Here is an 18,404-nt window from a genome sequence, read left to right on the forward strand (position 1 = left end):
ACTGATGGAGAATCAGGAGCACAGACTCTGTCTCTCCTCAGCATCTTCATCTCTCAGATCATTCATATGTTCATTAAGCACAGCTCGGTTATGGAGATGCAAACAGTATAGTTTGTAGCAAACGAGTACTTTTATTTTAGCATCACATCGTGAGCATTGTGTTGTTAACATCCGGATCAGAGAAGTTCTGCACGTTATATTCTTCATGTTTCATGTCGGTTTGTGCATTTCCGCCGCCTACTGGCATGGACTGAGAATCCTCAATAATGACAGAAGGAAAATCATGTAAACTACACTGCACAAATCATGATTAAATGTATATGTGAGTGTGAGTGTATGTCACCATGATGCTCTTCTGACAGTGTGCGTGATTTCCTCCAGACCTTTATTTTGCTCAGCGCGTGCGCGCGGCGCGGTGAACTTGACGCGTGACGTCACACGGGCTGCGGCGCGCGCTCGGGCTGCTGTTATTCTGGAGGTTTTGAGCTGTGCGAGTAGTATAATAAATCTTTAAAAAGTACTTTCCTGTGATTTTCAAATGTGCCTGATTGGCGTGACGATGTCACAGCGAGCATCTAATGTAGTGCGGCGCGGCCGCGGATATTCGCTGTAGGGTTTCTGAAGTTCAGCGTCGCCTCAGCGTGTATGAGTGCTGCTTTCAGGTATTTATTGAGCATTTCTGCTTTATTCTGGTAAAAATATTGCCGTAACCAAAAAGCTGACAGTCTGTTTTCAACACAAGCAGGAAGAGGCCAGCTGGGATCTGAGAGATGTAGTGTTATTATTATTATTGTAAGCATGGAGATGGTGAGAGAGGAGAGTGAAGACAAGAGTGATGCAGAACAAGATGCTGAGGAACATAAAGGTTGGTCATCAGCCTACAGTCTGACATCATTTCCACAAACCATTAAACTGATGTTCATCTTCAAAATACAAATAAAAAAATTGATTCTTCCAGTTCTTCCATTTAAACAACTTTAAAAAAGTAAATCAAGAGCTTCAATGCAAGTTTTGTGCAGAGAAAATGTTGCTTTGTACGATTCAGTGTTAAAGGAAATCACCCAGAAATCCAAAATGAACTCTCTTTGTTTACTCTCTCCTCTGGTGGGTTCAGACCTCTTTATTTTGTTTAGTTTCTTTTATTTTGGTTTAAATAGTCTTTCAGTGGACAGAATATTTTTGTTGTGACACCACATCAGTTAAAATGAGCACTTGATCAGCCCTCATGCATTAATGTCTGCTCCCCACTGTGTGTGCTCAAAATCAATGGGGGAAATCTGTGTTGCTCCACTCACAAAAACTGGAGAGGACTACAAAGCTCATGCAACAGACATACCTCAGGGATCTGTTCTAGGTCCCCTTCTATTTTCTATTTACAGCACAGTACTGGGAACCATTATCCAAGCACATGCTCATGCTTCTCATTGACACACAGCTTGTTTTTCATTTCATCTGATGACCCAAGGGTTCTCATAATGCTTGGATGAAAGACCATCACCTACTGCTTAATCTGGCAGAAACTAATCCTCTCATCTTCCCTGCGACTCAACACAATTTCTCATTCCAGCTGGGATCATTCCCTACTTAATTCAGTAAGGAATCTTGGCAATCCAGGCTCATTATTGATACGTACCACTATATACATTTATGGAGAGCGCCAAATACGTCCCAGGAGATGGTTTTTTGTGTGCAGTTTTTGTGTTTGTGAATCCACCAGAGGGCGCTGTGTTTGCTTTTTCAGACCTCAGATTTCTCTCACGAATGTCATTCGCGCCTGCTGTTCTTACGTAAATCCACCAGAGGCTGCGGTTGACTGACTGACCGATACCCTAAACACCCCCCTCCCTAAACCCAACCAATAGTGTTTTCAAAAGCAATCCAGAGAAAGAAAAGCCCTTACAGTGGCCGCCTGACTTTTACCATGTTTTCAGATTTTCCCACATTCACATCCTGTTATGTACTTGTTTATTGACTTGTTTTACCGGCTTTCTGGAACCGTTCTTCACTTAACTCGAACCTTGTCGTCACCTAACTCCTCTCTGTATCTCAAGTTTGCCGACGTACACAGCGAGCCACTGGCCAAACTTGTAAAAAAGGGAAAGCAGTTCATAGAGAGATAAGCGGTCAGTGAAGAGAACGATGATGAAGCTAGTTTAAAGACAAATGCACCTCATGTACCTCTGGCTACATAATTCTCGCTCTCCAGAAATGTATACAGGGGTATTCACACTGAGTCTGGGTTGAATCTTGGGGTGATCCTGGATGATCAGCTATCCTTTAAAGAGCACATTGCTACCACGACTCCATGTTCAACATCTGAAAATCAGATCCAGCTCTTAATCCTCTACAGGACACTCTTCAGTGAGAGCCCATGTGTAACTCCTCTCCTTACCCCTCTGCTTTGGTCACCGCTCAAGTCTTGGATTGAGTTCAGATCATTGATGTGTCCTTACAGGACACCCACTGACTTTGCAGCCTCTTACTTCCACCAGGAGTCACCAATCTCGGTCCTGGACGTCTGGTGTACCTGCAGGGTTTAGCTCCAACTTGCCTCAACACATCTGCCTGGATGTTTCAAGTGCACCTAGTAAGACCTTGATTAGATGATTCAGGTGTGTTTGATTAGGTTCGAAGCTAAAATCTGCAGGACACCGACCCTCCAGGAACAAGTTTGGTGATCCCTGGTGTAAGCCCTGTCCAGCAGCATCCAGTTGTGGAGTGAGCGCTGCCTTGTGATACCATCGCAGAGAGGTTATAAGTTACTTTCCAGAACCTTTTCATTCACTGTTCCACATTGGTGGAATGATCTTCCCATTCCCGCACAGATTCAGTAGCATCACCAAACCATAACTAATAAACCATCTCTTCAAGATCACCTGAGCACATTAAAAATCTCTTAATTCACTAACATTACCTTCGTGCATTGCCTGGTCTTGTTGAATCGCTGAATGCCTGCTCAATTGTTAGTCGCTTTGGACGAAATCATCTGCTCAATGACTACATATAATGCTAATGTAAGTTCTCACACAGTTCACTGAGCAGTTTGTGTTTGGGTGATCATATATATACCAACAACAGATAGGATGCCAGTAAGTTGTATCTCAGATTGTCAGTCTTGAATTAATTTGCATAATTTAACCTTTCAGGTATGATGGAAGTGAAAGATGAACACAAAGAGCCTGAAGAAGCGGAGATGAATGAGCAGATGAACATCACAAATGAAGAACAATCCTGCAGTTCATCACGGAACGATAATCAAGTTTCACAAGCCGAAACACAGTCGAAACACTCTTTCATTTGCTCTGAGTGTGGGAAGAGCTTCACGCGTAGAGGACACCTGAGGATCCACATGATAATCCACACAGGTGAGCGGCCGTACACCTGTATTCAGTGCCAGAAGAGCTTCACCTGTAAAGGAAGCCTGAAGGACCACTGCAAAATCCACTCTGGAGAGAAGCCGTTCATGTGTCCGCAGTGTGGATGGAGCTTCGCACGGCAGGAAGACCTGAAGAGGCACATCAGAATCCACACCGGAGAGAAACCGTTCAGCTGCGCTCAGTGCACGAAGAGCTTCACCAGCTCCGGAGACCTGAGGAGACACGTGCGGATACACTCCGGCGAGCGGCCGTTCAGCTGCGCTCAATGCAAGAAGAGCTTCACGCAGAAAGAAGGACTGAAAGAGCACGCTAAAATACACTCCGGGGAGAAACTGTTTGCGTGCATGCTGTGCGGGAAGAGCTTCACACATCAGCGGAGCTTGAAGAGACACATGAAGGTGCATTCTGGAGAGAAGCTACACCAGTGTCCTGAGTGCGGCAGGAGGTTTGCTGAAGCAGGTAACCTGAAGACACACCTGCTGTCACACACTGGAGAAAGACCCTTCAGCTGTGAGAAGTGTGAGAAGAAGTTTTTCCTGGCCGTGCATTTAAAGACACACATGAGGATTCACGAGGACGAGCGGCGGTACGTGTGCTCATTCTGCGGGAAGAGTTTCCTGTGGCTCAATGGCTTTAAGGACCATCAGAAGACACACATTGGGGAGAAACCCTACGTGTGTTTGGAGTGCGGGAGCACTTTCATCAGACCTGGAGAATTAAAAGTGCACGAGCGCATCCACACCGGAGAAAAGCCCTACAAGTGCTCACACTGTGAAAAGAGCTTCACTCAGTCGGGAGCCTTGAAAATTCACAAGCGAGTGCACACTGGAGAGAAGCCGTACCTCTGCCCTACATGCGGGAAGACTTTCAGCAGATACGGAAATCTGGGGAAACACCTGAAAAAGGCTTGTCCAAAGCTGAAACAATGAGTTCACTTTTTAAGGGGACCTATTAATACAAGCTGTACATGCGCCTCTGCTGTCTCTACAGCACAGGTGTCAAACTCAATTCCTGGAGGGCCACAGCTCTGCAGTTTTGCTCCAACCCTAATCAAACACAGCTGATCTAAATAAGCTTGGGCTGCGTCCGAAATCGACGACTACTCAGTGTAAACGTACTACTCGGCCTTTAGAAAAGTACTATCTATACCAGAGATATGCCAAAGTTGGCCCATTGTAACCTTTGATTTGGCCCACCAACCCAACTAAGAGGAGAGTGAGTATGATGGAGAGGGTTGGGGCGAATGCCTTTAACACAAAGACTGTAAAACTACAAGAAACAGTGTGTAGAGCTACAAAAAAAAGCAAAGTGAAATTAAATGTGTCAGTGCTGCGCATGGATGGATTTGCTCTTTCGCAGCAGTGAATATTAAACCAAACTGAACTAAACTGAAACTCTGAAAACTGGACTGACACAGCTTCAGCTCACTAGAATATTCTATGTGAAGCTGCTTTGACGCAATCTACATGGTAAAAGCGCTATAAAAATAAAGATGAATCGAAAATGTAAATGAATCTGTGTGCAGGGCCGGAGCAAGCTGAACTGCCGCTCTAGGCAATGGACGGTCCCACCGCCCTCAACCCTAAAGTGGAGGTGGGGAGGGGGAGCTGTCGCAGACGTCGCCCTCTCTATTCTGCCGCTCTAGACGCGGATATAACTGAGGGCGCGGGTGGTGAGGGTAGTGTCGCGGACGCCGTCCTCTCTATTCTGCCGCTCTAGACGCAGATATAACTGAGGGCACGGGTGGTGAGGGTAGTGTCGCGGACGCCGTCCTCTCTATTCTGCCGCTCTAGACGCAGATATAACTGAGGGCACGGGTGGTGAGGGTAGTGTCGCGGACGCCGTCCTCTCTATTCTGCCGTTCTAGACGCGGATATAACTGAGGGCACGGGTGGTGAGGGTAGTGTCGCGGACGCCGTCCTCTCTATTCTGCCTTTCTAGTCACGGATATAACTGAGGGCATGGGTGGTGAGGGTAGTGTCGCGGACGCCGTCCTCTCTATTCTGCCGTTCTAGTCACGGATATAACTGAGGGCGCGGGTGGTGAGGGTAGTGTCGCGGACGCCGTCCTCTCTATTCTGCCGTTCTAGTCACGGATATAACTGAGGGCGCGGGTGGTGAGGGTAGTGTCGCGGACGCCCTCCTCTCTATTCTGCCGCTCTAGACGCGGATATAACTGAGGGCACGGGTGGTGAGGGTAGTGTCGCGGACGCCCTCCTCTCTATTCTGCCGCTCTAGACGCGGATATAACTGAGGGCGCGGGTGGTGAGGGTAGTGTCGCGGACGCCGTCCTCTCTATTCTGCCGCTCTAGACGCGGATATAACTGAGGGCACGGGTGGTGAGGGTAGTGTCGCGGACGCCCTCCTCTCTATTCTGCCGCTCTAGACGCGGATATAACTGAGGGCACGGGTGGTGAGGGTAGTGTTGCGGACGCCGCTTTTGTCAGGTAGGGTTTATAATTAATTAATTATATATATATATATACACACATACACAAAAGAAATATACAGAAATAATAACCCACATCATTACAGCTCCTTCAGTTGCTGATTATGTTATTGTTGATTGTGAAATATTATTTTGTGGTGTATTGGCATTTGGGTTGTGACGTAATAAACTGTCTGATAATCCAATGGTTGCAAAGTAAATAATTTATCCACAATTTATGTCATTTTGTCACGTGTCTGGAGTTATAGCAAAATCGCCAGGGTTTATACTATAAAATTATGGTTGTTTTAACCAAATTATAAGCTTAATATGGACAAACCCAGCTGCTGGGTTAAAAAGTTAAATTTAGTGTAAAACATTTATATTATATGCGTACATCGTTTATTTTGTTTACCCAAAAGAACAGCGTTTTTTACAACGCATGATGCAGAATTACCTGTATAATGAGTCGATGAATGTATAATAACTTTATATTTTGAATTAGTTATTTCTAGAGACTCTTTTGCTGTCATTTAACTTTCATAATGGTTGTTACAAACATCCACCACGTTTCTGGTAATATTTAGTGCTTAACAGTAATTTTTGTATTGGAAATGCACACCGGTAATCGCCGGCTGTCTTTAATTGAAGCACAAACTTTCGGTTTTTCTTTATTTTCCATCAACATGAAAACATCACTCGGCGCGGTGACGTCATCAGGGCTGCGTCAGAGCTGCTGAAAATCTGCCGAGAGAGTTTAGTGTTCCTCAGCGGAATAATACTTATTCAAGGACACGAGATGTCCAGAGATGCATCCGCACTTTACTAAAGTGTAGAGACGACGTTATTATTCTTCATTATAAGCTCGAATACATCAATCAAGATCATATAGCTGCTGGAGGCTTCGGGTTTTAGTCAATATCGAGAGTTAAATGGCGGTTTTAGTAGTGAAATGCCTGCAGACAGATATGTTTCATCGTCTGTTTTCCTTCCACTGGTATTTTCGTTTTGAACATGACAAGAACTAGAAGATAATCTGAAATACTGCAGTAAATATGGAGAGTGATGCAGAAACACACACCATGACAGATGAGGACACTGAGGGACTTGCAGGTTAGTGATTATTATCCATCCATAATATCATGAATATATGTATAAAATAATGCATGTTTTATTCATATTTGTATTCTTATTCAGAGCTGGGATAGTAATGGACTAATGGTAATCTGGATTACGTAATCAGATTCCAAGAATCAAGTTCGAGTAAATTACTTTTCTGAATACTTGTAATCAGCAGTTACTTTTATGGATTACATGATTACATATTATTCGCAGAATGGCAGCAAGTTGTTTATAATGAATTAATTCTTATAATATTTATCTTTTAATCTTATAAATTAATAAACCTGTTGCTTAATATGTGATTTCTCGCGTTTGTAGTGTTGCTGTTTGATGTTTTCACTGTTATCTACACATTTAGTGTGTTTTAGCTGATGTTTCATGTGTTTAATTGGTTTTTGTAATGTAACTGTATTTTTAAATGTACTTAATCTGAAGTAAAATAATCAGGTTTAGTGTTGCTTGGTGTTACTAATATTAATGTATATTAAATAGCTGTCAAATAAGCAGATTATTCTGCTTCAGTGTGTGACATTAGCACTAAAGTAATCTAAATTTGATCCAAAAGAAGTCAGATTATGTTATTATAAATGTTGAACTAAGATATTATATTACTAACTACAGAATAATTTGTAATATTGGAATACTTATGTTACAGATTACAAATTACTTTATATAACATTACATATTTATGGTAACATAACCAGACTACTTTGGATTACATTTAGATTACTTTTGTATTCTAAAGTAGTCAGATTATATTACAAAAATATGTAATATAAAGATAAATTATAAAAGATTACACTCAACAATTGTTCTAGATTACATATTTATGCTAATGTAATCTGATTACTTTTGGATTACATTTAGATTACTTTTGTATTTAAAAACAGATTATCATTAATATGTCATCTAAACTTAATATATTACAAATTACATTACAAAATTTATAGACTGTAATATCTTTGGATTACATATTTATGCTAATGTAATCAAACTACTTTTGGCTTATATTTAGATTAGTTTTGTATCCAAAAATAGTCAGATTACATTACAAAAAAATATGTAATATAAAGCTAATATATTTAAGATTACAATAATTATCTTTAGATTACATATTTATACTAAGGTAATCTGATTACTTTAGGATTACATTTAGATTACTTTTGGATTCAAAAGAAGATTACATTACTATAATTATGTAATCAAAAGATAACATATTACATATTTAAATAACATTACATATTTATGGTTACATAACCAGACCACTTTTGGATTACATTTAGATTACTTTTGTATCCAAAAGTAGTCAGATTACATTACAAAATAAAGATTACATTACTGTAATTATATAATCTAAAAATAATATATTACAGATTACAAATTACATTAAAACATTTGTAGAAATTAATAAAATATCTTTAGATTTTATATTTATGCTAATGTAATCGCATCACTTTTGGATTACTTTTGTATTCAAAAACAAATTATCATTAATATGTAATCTAAACCTAATATTTTACAGATTACAAATTACATTACAACATTTGTAGACAGTAATATAATATCTTTAGATTGCATATTATTGCTACAGTAATTGAAATACTTTTTGAATTACATTTAGATTACTTTTGTATCAAGAAGTAGTCAGATTAAATTACAAAAAAAGGACTCTAAAGCTACTATATTAAAGGGTACACTACAACAATTATCTTCAGATTACATATTTATACTAATGTAATCTGATTACTTTTAGATTTCTTTTATATAAAAAAGTTAGATTATTATAAATATGAAATCTAAACCAAATATATTACAGATTACAAATTACATTACAACATTTGTTGACAGAAATATAATATCTTTAGATTGAATGTTATTGCAACCCTAATTTAACTACCTTTGGATTACTTTTGTATCCAAAAGCAGTCGGATTACATTACCGTAATTATGTAATCTAAAGATATGATATTTCAGATATTATAAACTACATTAAAACATTTGTAGAAAGGTATATAATATCTTTAGATTACATATTAATGCAAATGTAATCTGACTACTTTTGGATTACTTTTATGTTTTGCCCAGCTCTGCTTATATATCAGCTGTAAATCTGAATCAGGTCTTCATATAAACAACACTTTCTGTTCATGTTTATGTCATTTCAGAGCAGATGAAGGTGGAAGATGAAGAAGTGAATGAAGAGAAGAGTTCAACAAGTGAAGAGAAGTCCTCTAGCGGCTCAGAGACTGCTCCACCAAAAGGCTCCTTCTCCTGCCCGCAGTGTGGGAAGAGCTTCACGCGTAAAGGACACCTGGAGGTCCACATGGTGATCCACACAGGTGAGCGGCCGTACACCTGTCCTCAGTGCGCCAAGAGCTTCACATGTAAGGGAAGCCTGAAGGATCACTTCAGGATACACACCGGAGAGCGTCCGTTCACGTGTCCGCAGTGCGAAAAGAGCTTCACCAATTCAGGAGGACTAAAGAGGCACTTGAGAATCCACACAGGTGAGCGTCCGTTCACCTGTCGACAGTGTGCAAAGAGCTTCCCGAGCTCAGGAGAGCTGAAACGGCACATGCGCATTCACTCCAGAGACAGACCGTACACCTGCCCTCAATGCGGGAAGAGCTACAAACAGAAAGAGGTGCTGAGGGAGCACACGAAAACACACTCCGGGGAGAAACCGTTCACATGCACGCTCTGCGGGAAGAGCTTCACTCAGCAGAGCACGCTGAAGGTGCACATGAAGGTGCATTCTGGAGAGAAGCTACACCAGTGTCCTGAGTGCGGCAGGAGGTTTGCTGAAGCGTGCAATCTGAAGACACACCTGCTGTCACACACTGGAGAAAGACCCTTCAGCTGTGAGAAGTGTGAGAAGAAGTTTTTCCTGGCCGTGCATTTAAAGACACACATGAGGATTCACGAGGACGAGCGGCGGTACGTGTGCTCATTCTGCGGGAAGAGTTTCCTGTGGCTCAATGGCTTTAAGGACCATCAGAAGACACACATTGGGGAGAAACCCTACGAGTGTTTGGAGTGCGGGAAAACCTTCGCCAGAGCTGCAGAGCTGAAGGTGCACGAGCGCATCCACACCGGAGAAAAGCCCTACAAGTGCTCACACTGTGAAAAGAGCTTCACTCAGTCGTCAGGGCTGAAAGTGCACGAGCGAGTGCACACTGGAGAGAAGCCGTACCTCTGCCCTACATGCGGGAAGACTTTCAGCAGATACGGCAGTCTAGCGAAACACCTGAAAAAGGCTTGTCCAAAGCTGAGAAAGTGAACAAGGGTCACATTCAAATTAGACTCTGGGGATACCACATTAAATATATATATATATATATATTAAGTCTTTTTGAGACATGCTACAGTACAGTACTTGAATTAATCTGCTGTGGTGATTCTACAGTTGTTACGGTAACTCGACAACTATAGTAATCAATCTTGTGGTGATTCTACAGTTGCTATGGTAACACGACATATACAGTAATCGGTCTGTTGTGATTCTACAGTTGCTATGGTAACACGACAACTATAGTAATCGATCTGTTGTGGTGATTACACAGTAGATGCTTTTTCAGCTGCAACCCAGTACTGGGAAACACCCATATACACTCATTCACACACTCACACTCGCACACTCATACACTACGGCCAGTGTAGTTGATCAGTTCCCCTATAGCGCATGTGTTTGGACTGTGGGGGAAACCGGAGCACCCGGAGGAAACCCACACCAACACGGGGAGAACATGCAAACTCCACACAGAAACACCAACTGACCGTTTAATGACCCTGTTTTTCATTAAATTTAGAAATGCTGGATCTTAATTGGGATCCTGACTGAAGTGCAGTGGTTGATTCTAATTTTAAATGGAAAGGACACGAGCAAAGCCTTACTTTGTTTATGATGAGGATTTCTTTTATGTATATTTTGTAAACTGACAAAGGCAATTACTGTTTATTTCAGTGTTTGTGGCCATGTGTGAAAATATCTACAAAAGAGCAGCACTTTTTACTTACCTCTTTAGCACAGTGTCGTAACTTTATTGTAATATTGTTAGTTCCTGCTTTGATGATAGTGATAAATGTGAAATGTAAGCATTGGACAAATGTGCCTTTAAATACCCCGCCGCACCAGTAGATGGAGCTTGCAATGCCACACTCACTGTTTACTGCTGTATTAATATTCATACTGTTATTAATGCATCCTCTGTCATGTGTATGTGGAGCCTATAAACTATTGTCATATTCACAATATCAGTCTTGTGTTTATGAGTGTTGCTTGTCGCCTTGTGTTTTATTCCAATTGTTTGCCAATTTGACAGCCACTGTAATAAAACAGAATATGGTTTCCAGCCGTGTCTTGCTTACTACTCTAACATTTGGCAAATAATGTATGATTTCATGTGTAGTTTCATGCTCAAGCCTTCATTTGAAACCTGAATATTTCACCGAATAGATTTTCTTCAATTAAACAACTGTAACTGTAGTAATTCAGCATCACATATCAGAGGTTAAAGCTAATCATAAATCACATACATCATTATTTAGGCCATCACAATAATGGCTCTTTATTGTAAATTAAACATGCTGTTTGTGTATATTTAGGTCATATGATGGAAGATCTACAAACCGCCATGAAGGTAATTTAGTATGATGGTTATGAATTGTTTATAAATATGTTCATAAATATGTATATACATTTGTATACAGTAAGATAAAGTAAAATCTGCTTTTCATTCTTTTAGAAAGAACCCCAGTTACAGAAACGGAACAAAGTTATTAAAAACTAAAAATAAAAGCTATTATAATAAAAAAATACTGTAATTTGTAATAAATAATAGTACCATAATGCCATAGTAAAGTGTATTATATTATCTACAACCAACCATACTGTAATATTAAGTATTACAGTAACTGATAAATTGTAACAAATACTATACTACTTTAGTTTTTACTACAGTTAACTGGTGTATTGTAGCACAATATAATCTATTGTAGAAAACTACAGCATTGGTTCATTTGTTTATTTAACTGTAGTGGTTGTGTTTCCATAGCAACACTGCAAACACTGCGGTGCTCAAGAAGCGGTTATTTCTGTTTAACATGCTTATTTCTGTTTATAAACGGTCATTTCTGATTAAAAACGGTTATTTTAGTTTTAAAAAAACGGTTATTTCTGTTTTAAAACAGTTATTTCTATTTAAAAAAACGGTTATTTCTGTTTTAAACGGTTATTTTTGTTTTAAAAAAACGGTTATTTCTGATTAAAAAGTCAGACTTGAAAGTGTTTAGACTGCAGTGTACTGAACATCATACATAATCGAAATGAAAACTGAGTTTGGTTTGATCAGACTTTTATTTTGGTCCTGCGCTGTGCGTCTGCGCGAAAGACACGGAAGAAGTGAACTGGTTTTCGGCGCATTCAAGTATGAAACAGAAGGAAACTTTTTGGCTCGGTTTAAAGAATCTTCTGTGGTAGTCATTTAAAATGAAAGTAAATTATTAGTGTAATATTATGCAGCTTTATGCGAGGCGCTAATAGACGCTTTGTTTTTAAATGGAGTCGGAAAATATGTTTTTTCTGCAAGTAAATCGAATCTACACGTAAGAAAAACATTGAAGTATTCACAACCTTAAGCGTGACACGTTTACAGACACGCAGGAAAGCCTAAAGAGCTGAATCTGCTGTGAAGATGGAGATGGTTAAGGAGGACAGTGAAGATATGAGTGATGCAGAATCATGCAGAATGGAGGATGAAGATCCTGAAGAACAAACAGGTTGGTGTTTATCTTCTTACTGGTAAAGAAAACACTACAAAATCCTTAAAACATTACAAAGCATAATATTGTAACACACAAACCTTGTACATTTGTGTTTTGAGCCATATTCCATTAGATTTATTGGTTGTAAGTTCCGAAATCAAAATTTGCCATGCTCATTTTTCTAGGACAATTATTTAATGTAATTGATTTGGTAATCTTTAATCAAAATCTGCACACCTGCTTCAGCTCTGGAATGGCAGTTATTCTCTTGTGATGTCAGTTTTACTGATTGGGTGAAATATGCTGAGCCACGCCCCTCCAACTGTTAGTTTGCCACTTATAAAAGATGAAAGGAGGTGCTAAAAAATAAACCACGCCCCTACCCAATATTCACTTGGAAATATGTCATTGTACTGAACTAAGGTCTTTGCACACCAAAGGTCGAAATTTTCACACGAGTTCTTTTCATATTCAAATGCAAAAAAAAAAAAAATTGTCACACACCCAATCCTTGCACACAGAGAGAGCAATGTGTATTAAAGAATCCATTGCGAAATAATTTGCAAAACAAAACGATAGCAGCAAGCTATCGTTTACCTCAGTAACGTTACTTTATAATCTTTCACAAACTGTTTATTTTAAAATCAGTTCTAGTTTAGCACAGTCACCCATCACGATTGGTCTGTACGCCGTGTCTTTATATTCCATACTTTGCTTATCATAAAGGGCTTTGTGTTGTGAGAACAAGTGCATTTCTCCAACGCCATTTTGGATTTTACCATTTGGCGGCAAGTGAATTGTCAAAACACCCCTCAAAATGATCTTTCGGATGCGAAAAATGGAAAAATCCAACCCCAAATATTGTATATGACAGATGAATGTTTTGGAGGCAGTGTGGGAGCACGATTGACACAACGCGAGCCAGAATTTATTTTTTAACATTCAAAAATTACTAACGAAAATGAGCCAATAGAGCCAATAGATACTAAAGTCAATAGAGCAAATACAGCCACCAACATAATGGAAGAGTAGTAAATTTGCCCGGAGTGTATATTGCAGAGCATTTTCCCAGAATATGTGTCAACATAAGATTTTTCTCCTAAAATCTTTCCATTTGCTGACACACAGAGAGGTTATGGCCAAATTAAGGCTTAAACTCAGCCCAGAGTGGATGAAATCGACCCAGCAGCACACAAGGGTTAATGATCAACAGCCTCCGGTCAATTATTGCTCAAAAATAAACACGTTCTCTGATGTTGTGCTCTTTTTACTTCAAGACCAGGTGGAAGTGAAAGATGAAACTGAAGCGCAAAAAGAAGTGGAGGAGAGTCCGTTCCAGGAGCCTCATCATGTAATGCCTGGAGAAAACTCCGATAATTGCTCTCAGACTGAAGACACAGAAGATAATAATCCCTACGCCTGCCCAGAATGTGGAAAGACGTTCACCTGTAAAAGAGACCTGAAGAGGCACATCAGAATCCACACCGGAGAGAGACCGTTCACCTGCGCTCACTGTGACAGGAGCTTCGCAAACTCCGGAGACCTGAGGAGACACGTGCGGATACACTCCGGCGAGCGGCCGTTCAACTGCGCTCAGTGCAAGAAGAGCTTCACACAGAAGGAAGGACTGAAAGAGCACGCTAAAATACACTCCGGGGAGAAACCTTTCGCATGTCTGCTGTGCGGGAAGAGCTTCACACATCACAACAGTCTGAAGAGACACATGAAGGTGCATTCAGGAGAGAAGCTACACCAGTGTCCTGAGTGCGGCAGGAGGTTTGCTGAAGCGTGCAATCTGAAGACACACCTGCTGTCACACACTGGAGAAAGACCCTTCAGCTGTGAGAAGTGTGAGAAGAAGTTTTTCCTGGCCGTGCATTTAAAGACACACATGAGGATTCACGAGGACGAGCGGCGGTACGTGTGCTCCTTCTGCGGGAAGAGTTTCCTGTGGCTCAATGGCTTTAAGGACCATCAGAAGACACACATTGGGGAGAAACCCTACGAGTGTTTGGAGTGCGGGAGCACTTTCATCAGACCTGGAGAATTAAAAGTGCACGAGCGCATCCACACTGGAGAAAAGCCCTACAAGTGCTCACACTGTGAAAAGAGCTTCACAGTTTCAGGGGCCTTGAAAGTGCACGAGCGAGTGCACACTGGAGAGAAGCCGTACCTCTGCCCTTCCTGCGGGAAGACTTTCAGCAGATACGGAAATCTGGGGAAACACCTGAAAAAGGCTTGTCCAAAGCTGAAAAAATAAGCATAAATATTGTGCTTTAAGAACAGGAGTGTTCACAAATACTGACATTTTTTATGCTTGGACTGGTGGTTTAAGGCATTTTTTGTCCACTATGTTTTAAGAGTGGGACTTTTATTTTGACAGAGTTAAAGACTAATTCCTCTTCTCTAGCATACAATGCTACAGTTACATTTTCATGCGATGCCGATAATGACATTCATTTAAAGTCTTACAGACTGTTTAATAAACATGTAAAGGCAATGGCCTCACAACTAGGTTTCGAAAGTGCCGCTGTCTGTCCGTATGAAGGGTCTCAGCACTGTGGTCTGAATGAGCATTGTTCATCTCATAGTGTAAACAAACACTAGCTGTAACCAGCCAATCAACTAGCATGATCATTAACAACAGAGCTGTCTTTTGTTAGTGTTACTACAGTTAGTCTGTTTAGTTGAACTCTAAGCTCATATATAGTTTTAATGCGTTGTCTACTAGTTAATAATAAGCGTCTTTCTTTAAATTTCAGATAAATAAAACTGTAAAATTGGTTAAACTAAAATTGCTTATGTGTCATTAATTACAGATAATCTAAAACAATTACAATAAACACACTTCTCTAAAGTGCACTTCTCTAACTTCTCATTTTGTGCACAGCCGACTGGTTAAATTTTAGCTTGTGATTTCTGAACCAGAACATGTCCTGAACATATCCAAAACAAAACCAGAACATGACCAGAATATAACCAGTACAGGTCCAGAACATATCCAGAGCATAACCTGAATATTCCAGAACACATCGAGAACAAAACCTGAACATTACCAGAACATATCGAGAATATATCCTGAACATGTCCAGAACATTTTCAAAACATAACATGAACATAACCAAAACATATCTAAAACTAAACCAGAACATGTGCAGAATATATAAAAACATAATCATTGCATAACTAGTACATATCCAGAACATAACCAGAACATAACTAGTACATAACTAGTACATGTCCAGAACATATCCAGAACATATCCTGAACCTAACTAGTACATGTCCAGAACATAACTAGTACATGTCCAGAACATATCCAGAACATAACTAGTACATGTCCAGAACATATCCAGAACAGAACTAGAACATGTCCAGAACATATCCAGAACATAACCAGAACATAACTAGTACATGTCCAGAACATATCCAGAACATATCTAGAACATAACCAGAACATAACTAGTACATGTCCAGAACATATCCAGAACATAACTACTACATGTCCAGAACATATCCAGAACAGAACTAGTACATGTCCAGAACATATCCAGAACAGAACTAGAACATGTCCAGAACATGTCCAGAACATATCCAGAACATATCTAGAACATAACCAGAACATAACTAGTACATGTCCAGAACATATTCAAAACAGAACTAGTACATGTTCAGAACATATCCAGAACATAACTAGTACATGTCCAGAACATATCCAGAACAGAACTAGTACATGTCCAGAACATATCCAGAACAGAACTAGTACATGTTCAGAACATATCCAGAACATAACTAGTACATGTCCAGAACATATCCAGAACAGAACTAGAACATGTCCAGAACATATCCAGAAAATATCCAGAACATAACTAGTACATGTCCAGAACATATCCAGAACAGAACTAGTACATGTCCAGAACATAACATGAACATGCCAATAACATATCCAGAAAAAACCTGAACATTACTATGACATATCCCGAACATAACCTAAACATGTCCAGAAAATATCCGGAACATAACCAGAACATACTGTAACATGATGACCATAACCTGCCCCAGAGCAGGATTAGCTGTGCAGCATAGGTTACCATGGCAACAAAAAATGATTAAATTTTTAGCTACAATCATGATACCTAAAATCCAGGATTGATTCAAACTAAACTGAAGCGTAATCAGCTAATCCTGCTTCATGGTTCTGGCCTCTGGACTGTTATTTTTATTATGAAAAACAAAACAAAGCTTCATTTGTTACACATGAAGTGTCTTTAGACAAGCTTTTACAGCAGGATATTAATGACACATGCCTGTTGTACAGTGTGTTTATTAATGTAATGTGTGAAGAAATTACATGAGAATTCAGTGCACTTACAAAAAAACTTACTTTGTTTTCAAATTCATCTAATTTACAAAATATTAATTAAAATGCAAATTATAAACTACTGCAGTGGGCGGGGACACGACAGGGGGCGTGGCCCCAGCAAGCAGATCACAATACTTTTGTTAAAAAATTACAAATGTAAATATTCGTCGATCGCTGCCTTGGTAATGGACGTGCAATGTAAACAGCTAGTCAGTGAAATGAGACATGCACAATCAAAGCAGAGCTCATTAATATTCATGACCCTTCCAAATAAGGTAAAAGCAGAGTGTTTTATTCTAGGGGGAAATCCAAGGGTCGTAAATGCACACGTAAAACTATTCCTGAAGACTTTTTGCACTTATTTAAACCACATAGCTTCTATGTAGAAGTTAGAGAACAATTTAACAAAATGCACAAATGCATTTTACGACACATTCAATGGTAAATCAAGGTGATGGTGCTTTTGCGGGTGGAAGAAATAGTAAAGAATAGCACAATTGTTGAGCCAAAAAGAATAATTGTTAATAGTTTTTATTAAGAATACAAAATATTAAATTCTATTAATGCATATTTAATGAGAAAACACTTTTAATGATTTGATTATTGTGTTATTTTTTGCAAAGAGATTGAAGAAAATCTTTTGCTCAAATGGGAAACTTGTGTTTTGTTTTTTTTTACCTAAATGTTGCATGCGTGTAACTAAAGTTTTGTTGAAATTAGTTTAGATTTTGTTTCTTAACAAAGGCATACTTGGTTCGTTTGGTATACTTATTGTTATGAATCGTACACATTTTCAGTGGCCAAAAACCAAATATAGCAGATACTTTTTGCCTTGTTGAGACTAGAAATATGTGCCATTTCTTTTCTTTTTATTTCTTTTCAGTTCCATGTAACATGCCAAAAATATAATTTTTCCCAAAGTTTGAATGTCTGATGATCAAATATTGAGACTAGAAAATGTCTTCTTTGTCTGAATAAATGCACACGTGTTTTATTTTTCGGTTTGTATGCATGTAACTCAATGTGTATCAAATATATTTTAATATAATGTTGAATGATTTTGATTTTTAATAAACTGTACTTTTGAAGATTTCAGTTTTGAAGCCCATTATGCTTCAGATTTTCAAAATTGAAACGTGTATTACTGCATACTTAAACTTTACAGAAGCTGTAAAACATATATCAAAAAACTATTTCACATATAGAATCTTAAAGTGAGATATCACCCAAAAATGAAAAGTCTGTCATCATTTACTCACCCTGTACTTGTTTCAAATCTTTATGAGTTTCTTTCTTCTGTTGAACATAAAAGGAGATGTGTTAAATGCTGGAAACATTTAATAGTTGACTCGT

The 18,404-nt window shown here is 39.3% G+C and overlaps 3 protein-coding genes across 5 annotated transcripts; all 3 read left to right on the forward strand.

The window, feature by feature from the left end:
- Window positions 1-414: 414 nt before the first annotated feature.
- On the forward strand, window positions 415-6,010 carry si:ch73-40a17.4. 2 transcript variants are annotated; one of them, XM_005171088.6, is made up of 3 exons: window positions 415-662; window positions 743-865; window positions 3,147-6,010. In XM_005171088.6, the coding sequence occupies exons 2-3, from the start codon at window positions 799-801 to the stop codon at window positions 4,304-4,306; spliced, it is 1,227 nt and encodes a 408-aa protein (XP_005171145.1). In that variant the 5' UTR covers window positions 415-662; window positions 743-798; the 3' UTR covers window positions 4,307-6,010. The 2 variants fall into 2 exon arrangements, with proteins under 2 accessions (XP_005171145.1, XP_017206631.1); XM_017351142.4 differs by having other exon boundaries at window positions 746-865.
- Window positions 6,011-6,530: 520 nt separating this feature from the next.
- znf1008 (zinc finger protein 1008) lies at window positions 6,531-11,278 on the forward strand. The gene is made up of 2 exons (XM_005171087.5): window positions 6,531-6,917; window positions 9,092-11,278. The coding sequence occupies exons 1-2, from the start codon at window positions 6,860-6,862 to the stop codon at window positions 10,204-10,206; spliced, it is 1,173 nt and encodes a 390-aa protein (XP_005171144.1). The 5' UTR covers window positions 6,531-6,859; the 3' UTR covers window positions 10,207-11,278.
- Window positions 11,279-12,329: 1,051 nt separating this feature from the next.
- LOC101886546 (uncharacterized) lies at window positions 12,330-18,146 on the forward strand. 2 transcript variants are annotated; one of them, XM_005171085.6, is made up of 2 exons: window positions 12,330-12,704; window positions 13,967-18,146. In XM_005171085.6, the coding sequence occupies exons 1-2, from the start codon at window positions 12,620-12,622 to the stop codon at window positions 14,947-14,949; spliced, it is 1,068 nt and encodes a 355-aa protein (XP_005171142.1). In that variant the 5' UTR covers window positions 12,330-12,619; the 3' UTR covers window positions 14,950-18,146. The 2 variants fall into 2 exon arrangements, with proteins under 2 accessions (XP_005171142.1, XP_005171143.1); XM_005171086.6 differs by having other exon boundaries at window positions 13,972-18,146.
- The last annotated feature ends 258 nt before the right edge of the window (window positions 18,147-18,404 follow it).

The sequence above is a fragment of the Danio rerio genome, chromosome 2 (genome assembly GCF_049306965.1).
Source record: "Danio rerio strain Tuebingen ecotype United States chromosome 2, GRCz12tu, whole genome shotgun sequence".
NCBI classification, from domain to species: domain Eukaryota; kingdom Metazoa; phylum Chordata; class Actinopteri; order Cypriniformes; family Danionidae; genus Danio; species Danio rerio.

Excerpts from the sequence above, each read along its gene's own strand:
- si:ch73-40a17.4 (XM_005171088.6), top strand. The coding sequence starts at position 799 with ATGGAGATGGTGAGAGAGGAGAGTGAAGACAAGAGTGATGCAGAACAA. Across the intron at positions 866-3,146 it reads AGATGCTGAGGAACATAAAG|GTATGATGGAAGTGAAAGAT; the intron begins GTTGGTCATCAG and ends TTAACCTTTCAG.
- znf1008 (XM_005171087.5), top strand. The coding sequence starts at position 6,860 with ATGGAGAGTGATGCAGAAACACACACCATGACAGATGAGGACACTGAG. Across the intron at positions 6,918-9,091 it reads GGACACTGAGGGACTTGCAG|AGCAGATGAAGGTGGAAGAT; the intron begins GTTAGTGATTAT and ends ATGTCATTTCAG.
- LOC101886546 (XM_005171085.6), top strand. The coding sequence starts at position 12,620 with ATGGAGATGGTTAAGGAGGACAGTGAAGATATGAGTGATGCAGAATCA. Across the intron at positions 12,705-13,966 it reads AGATCCTGAAGAACAAACAG|ACCAGGTGGAAGTGAAAGAT; the intron begins GTTGGTGTTTAT and ends TTTTACTTCAAG.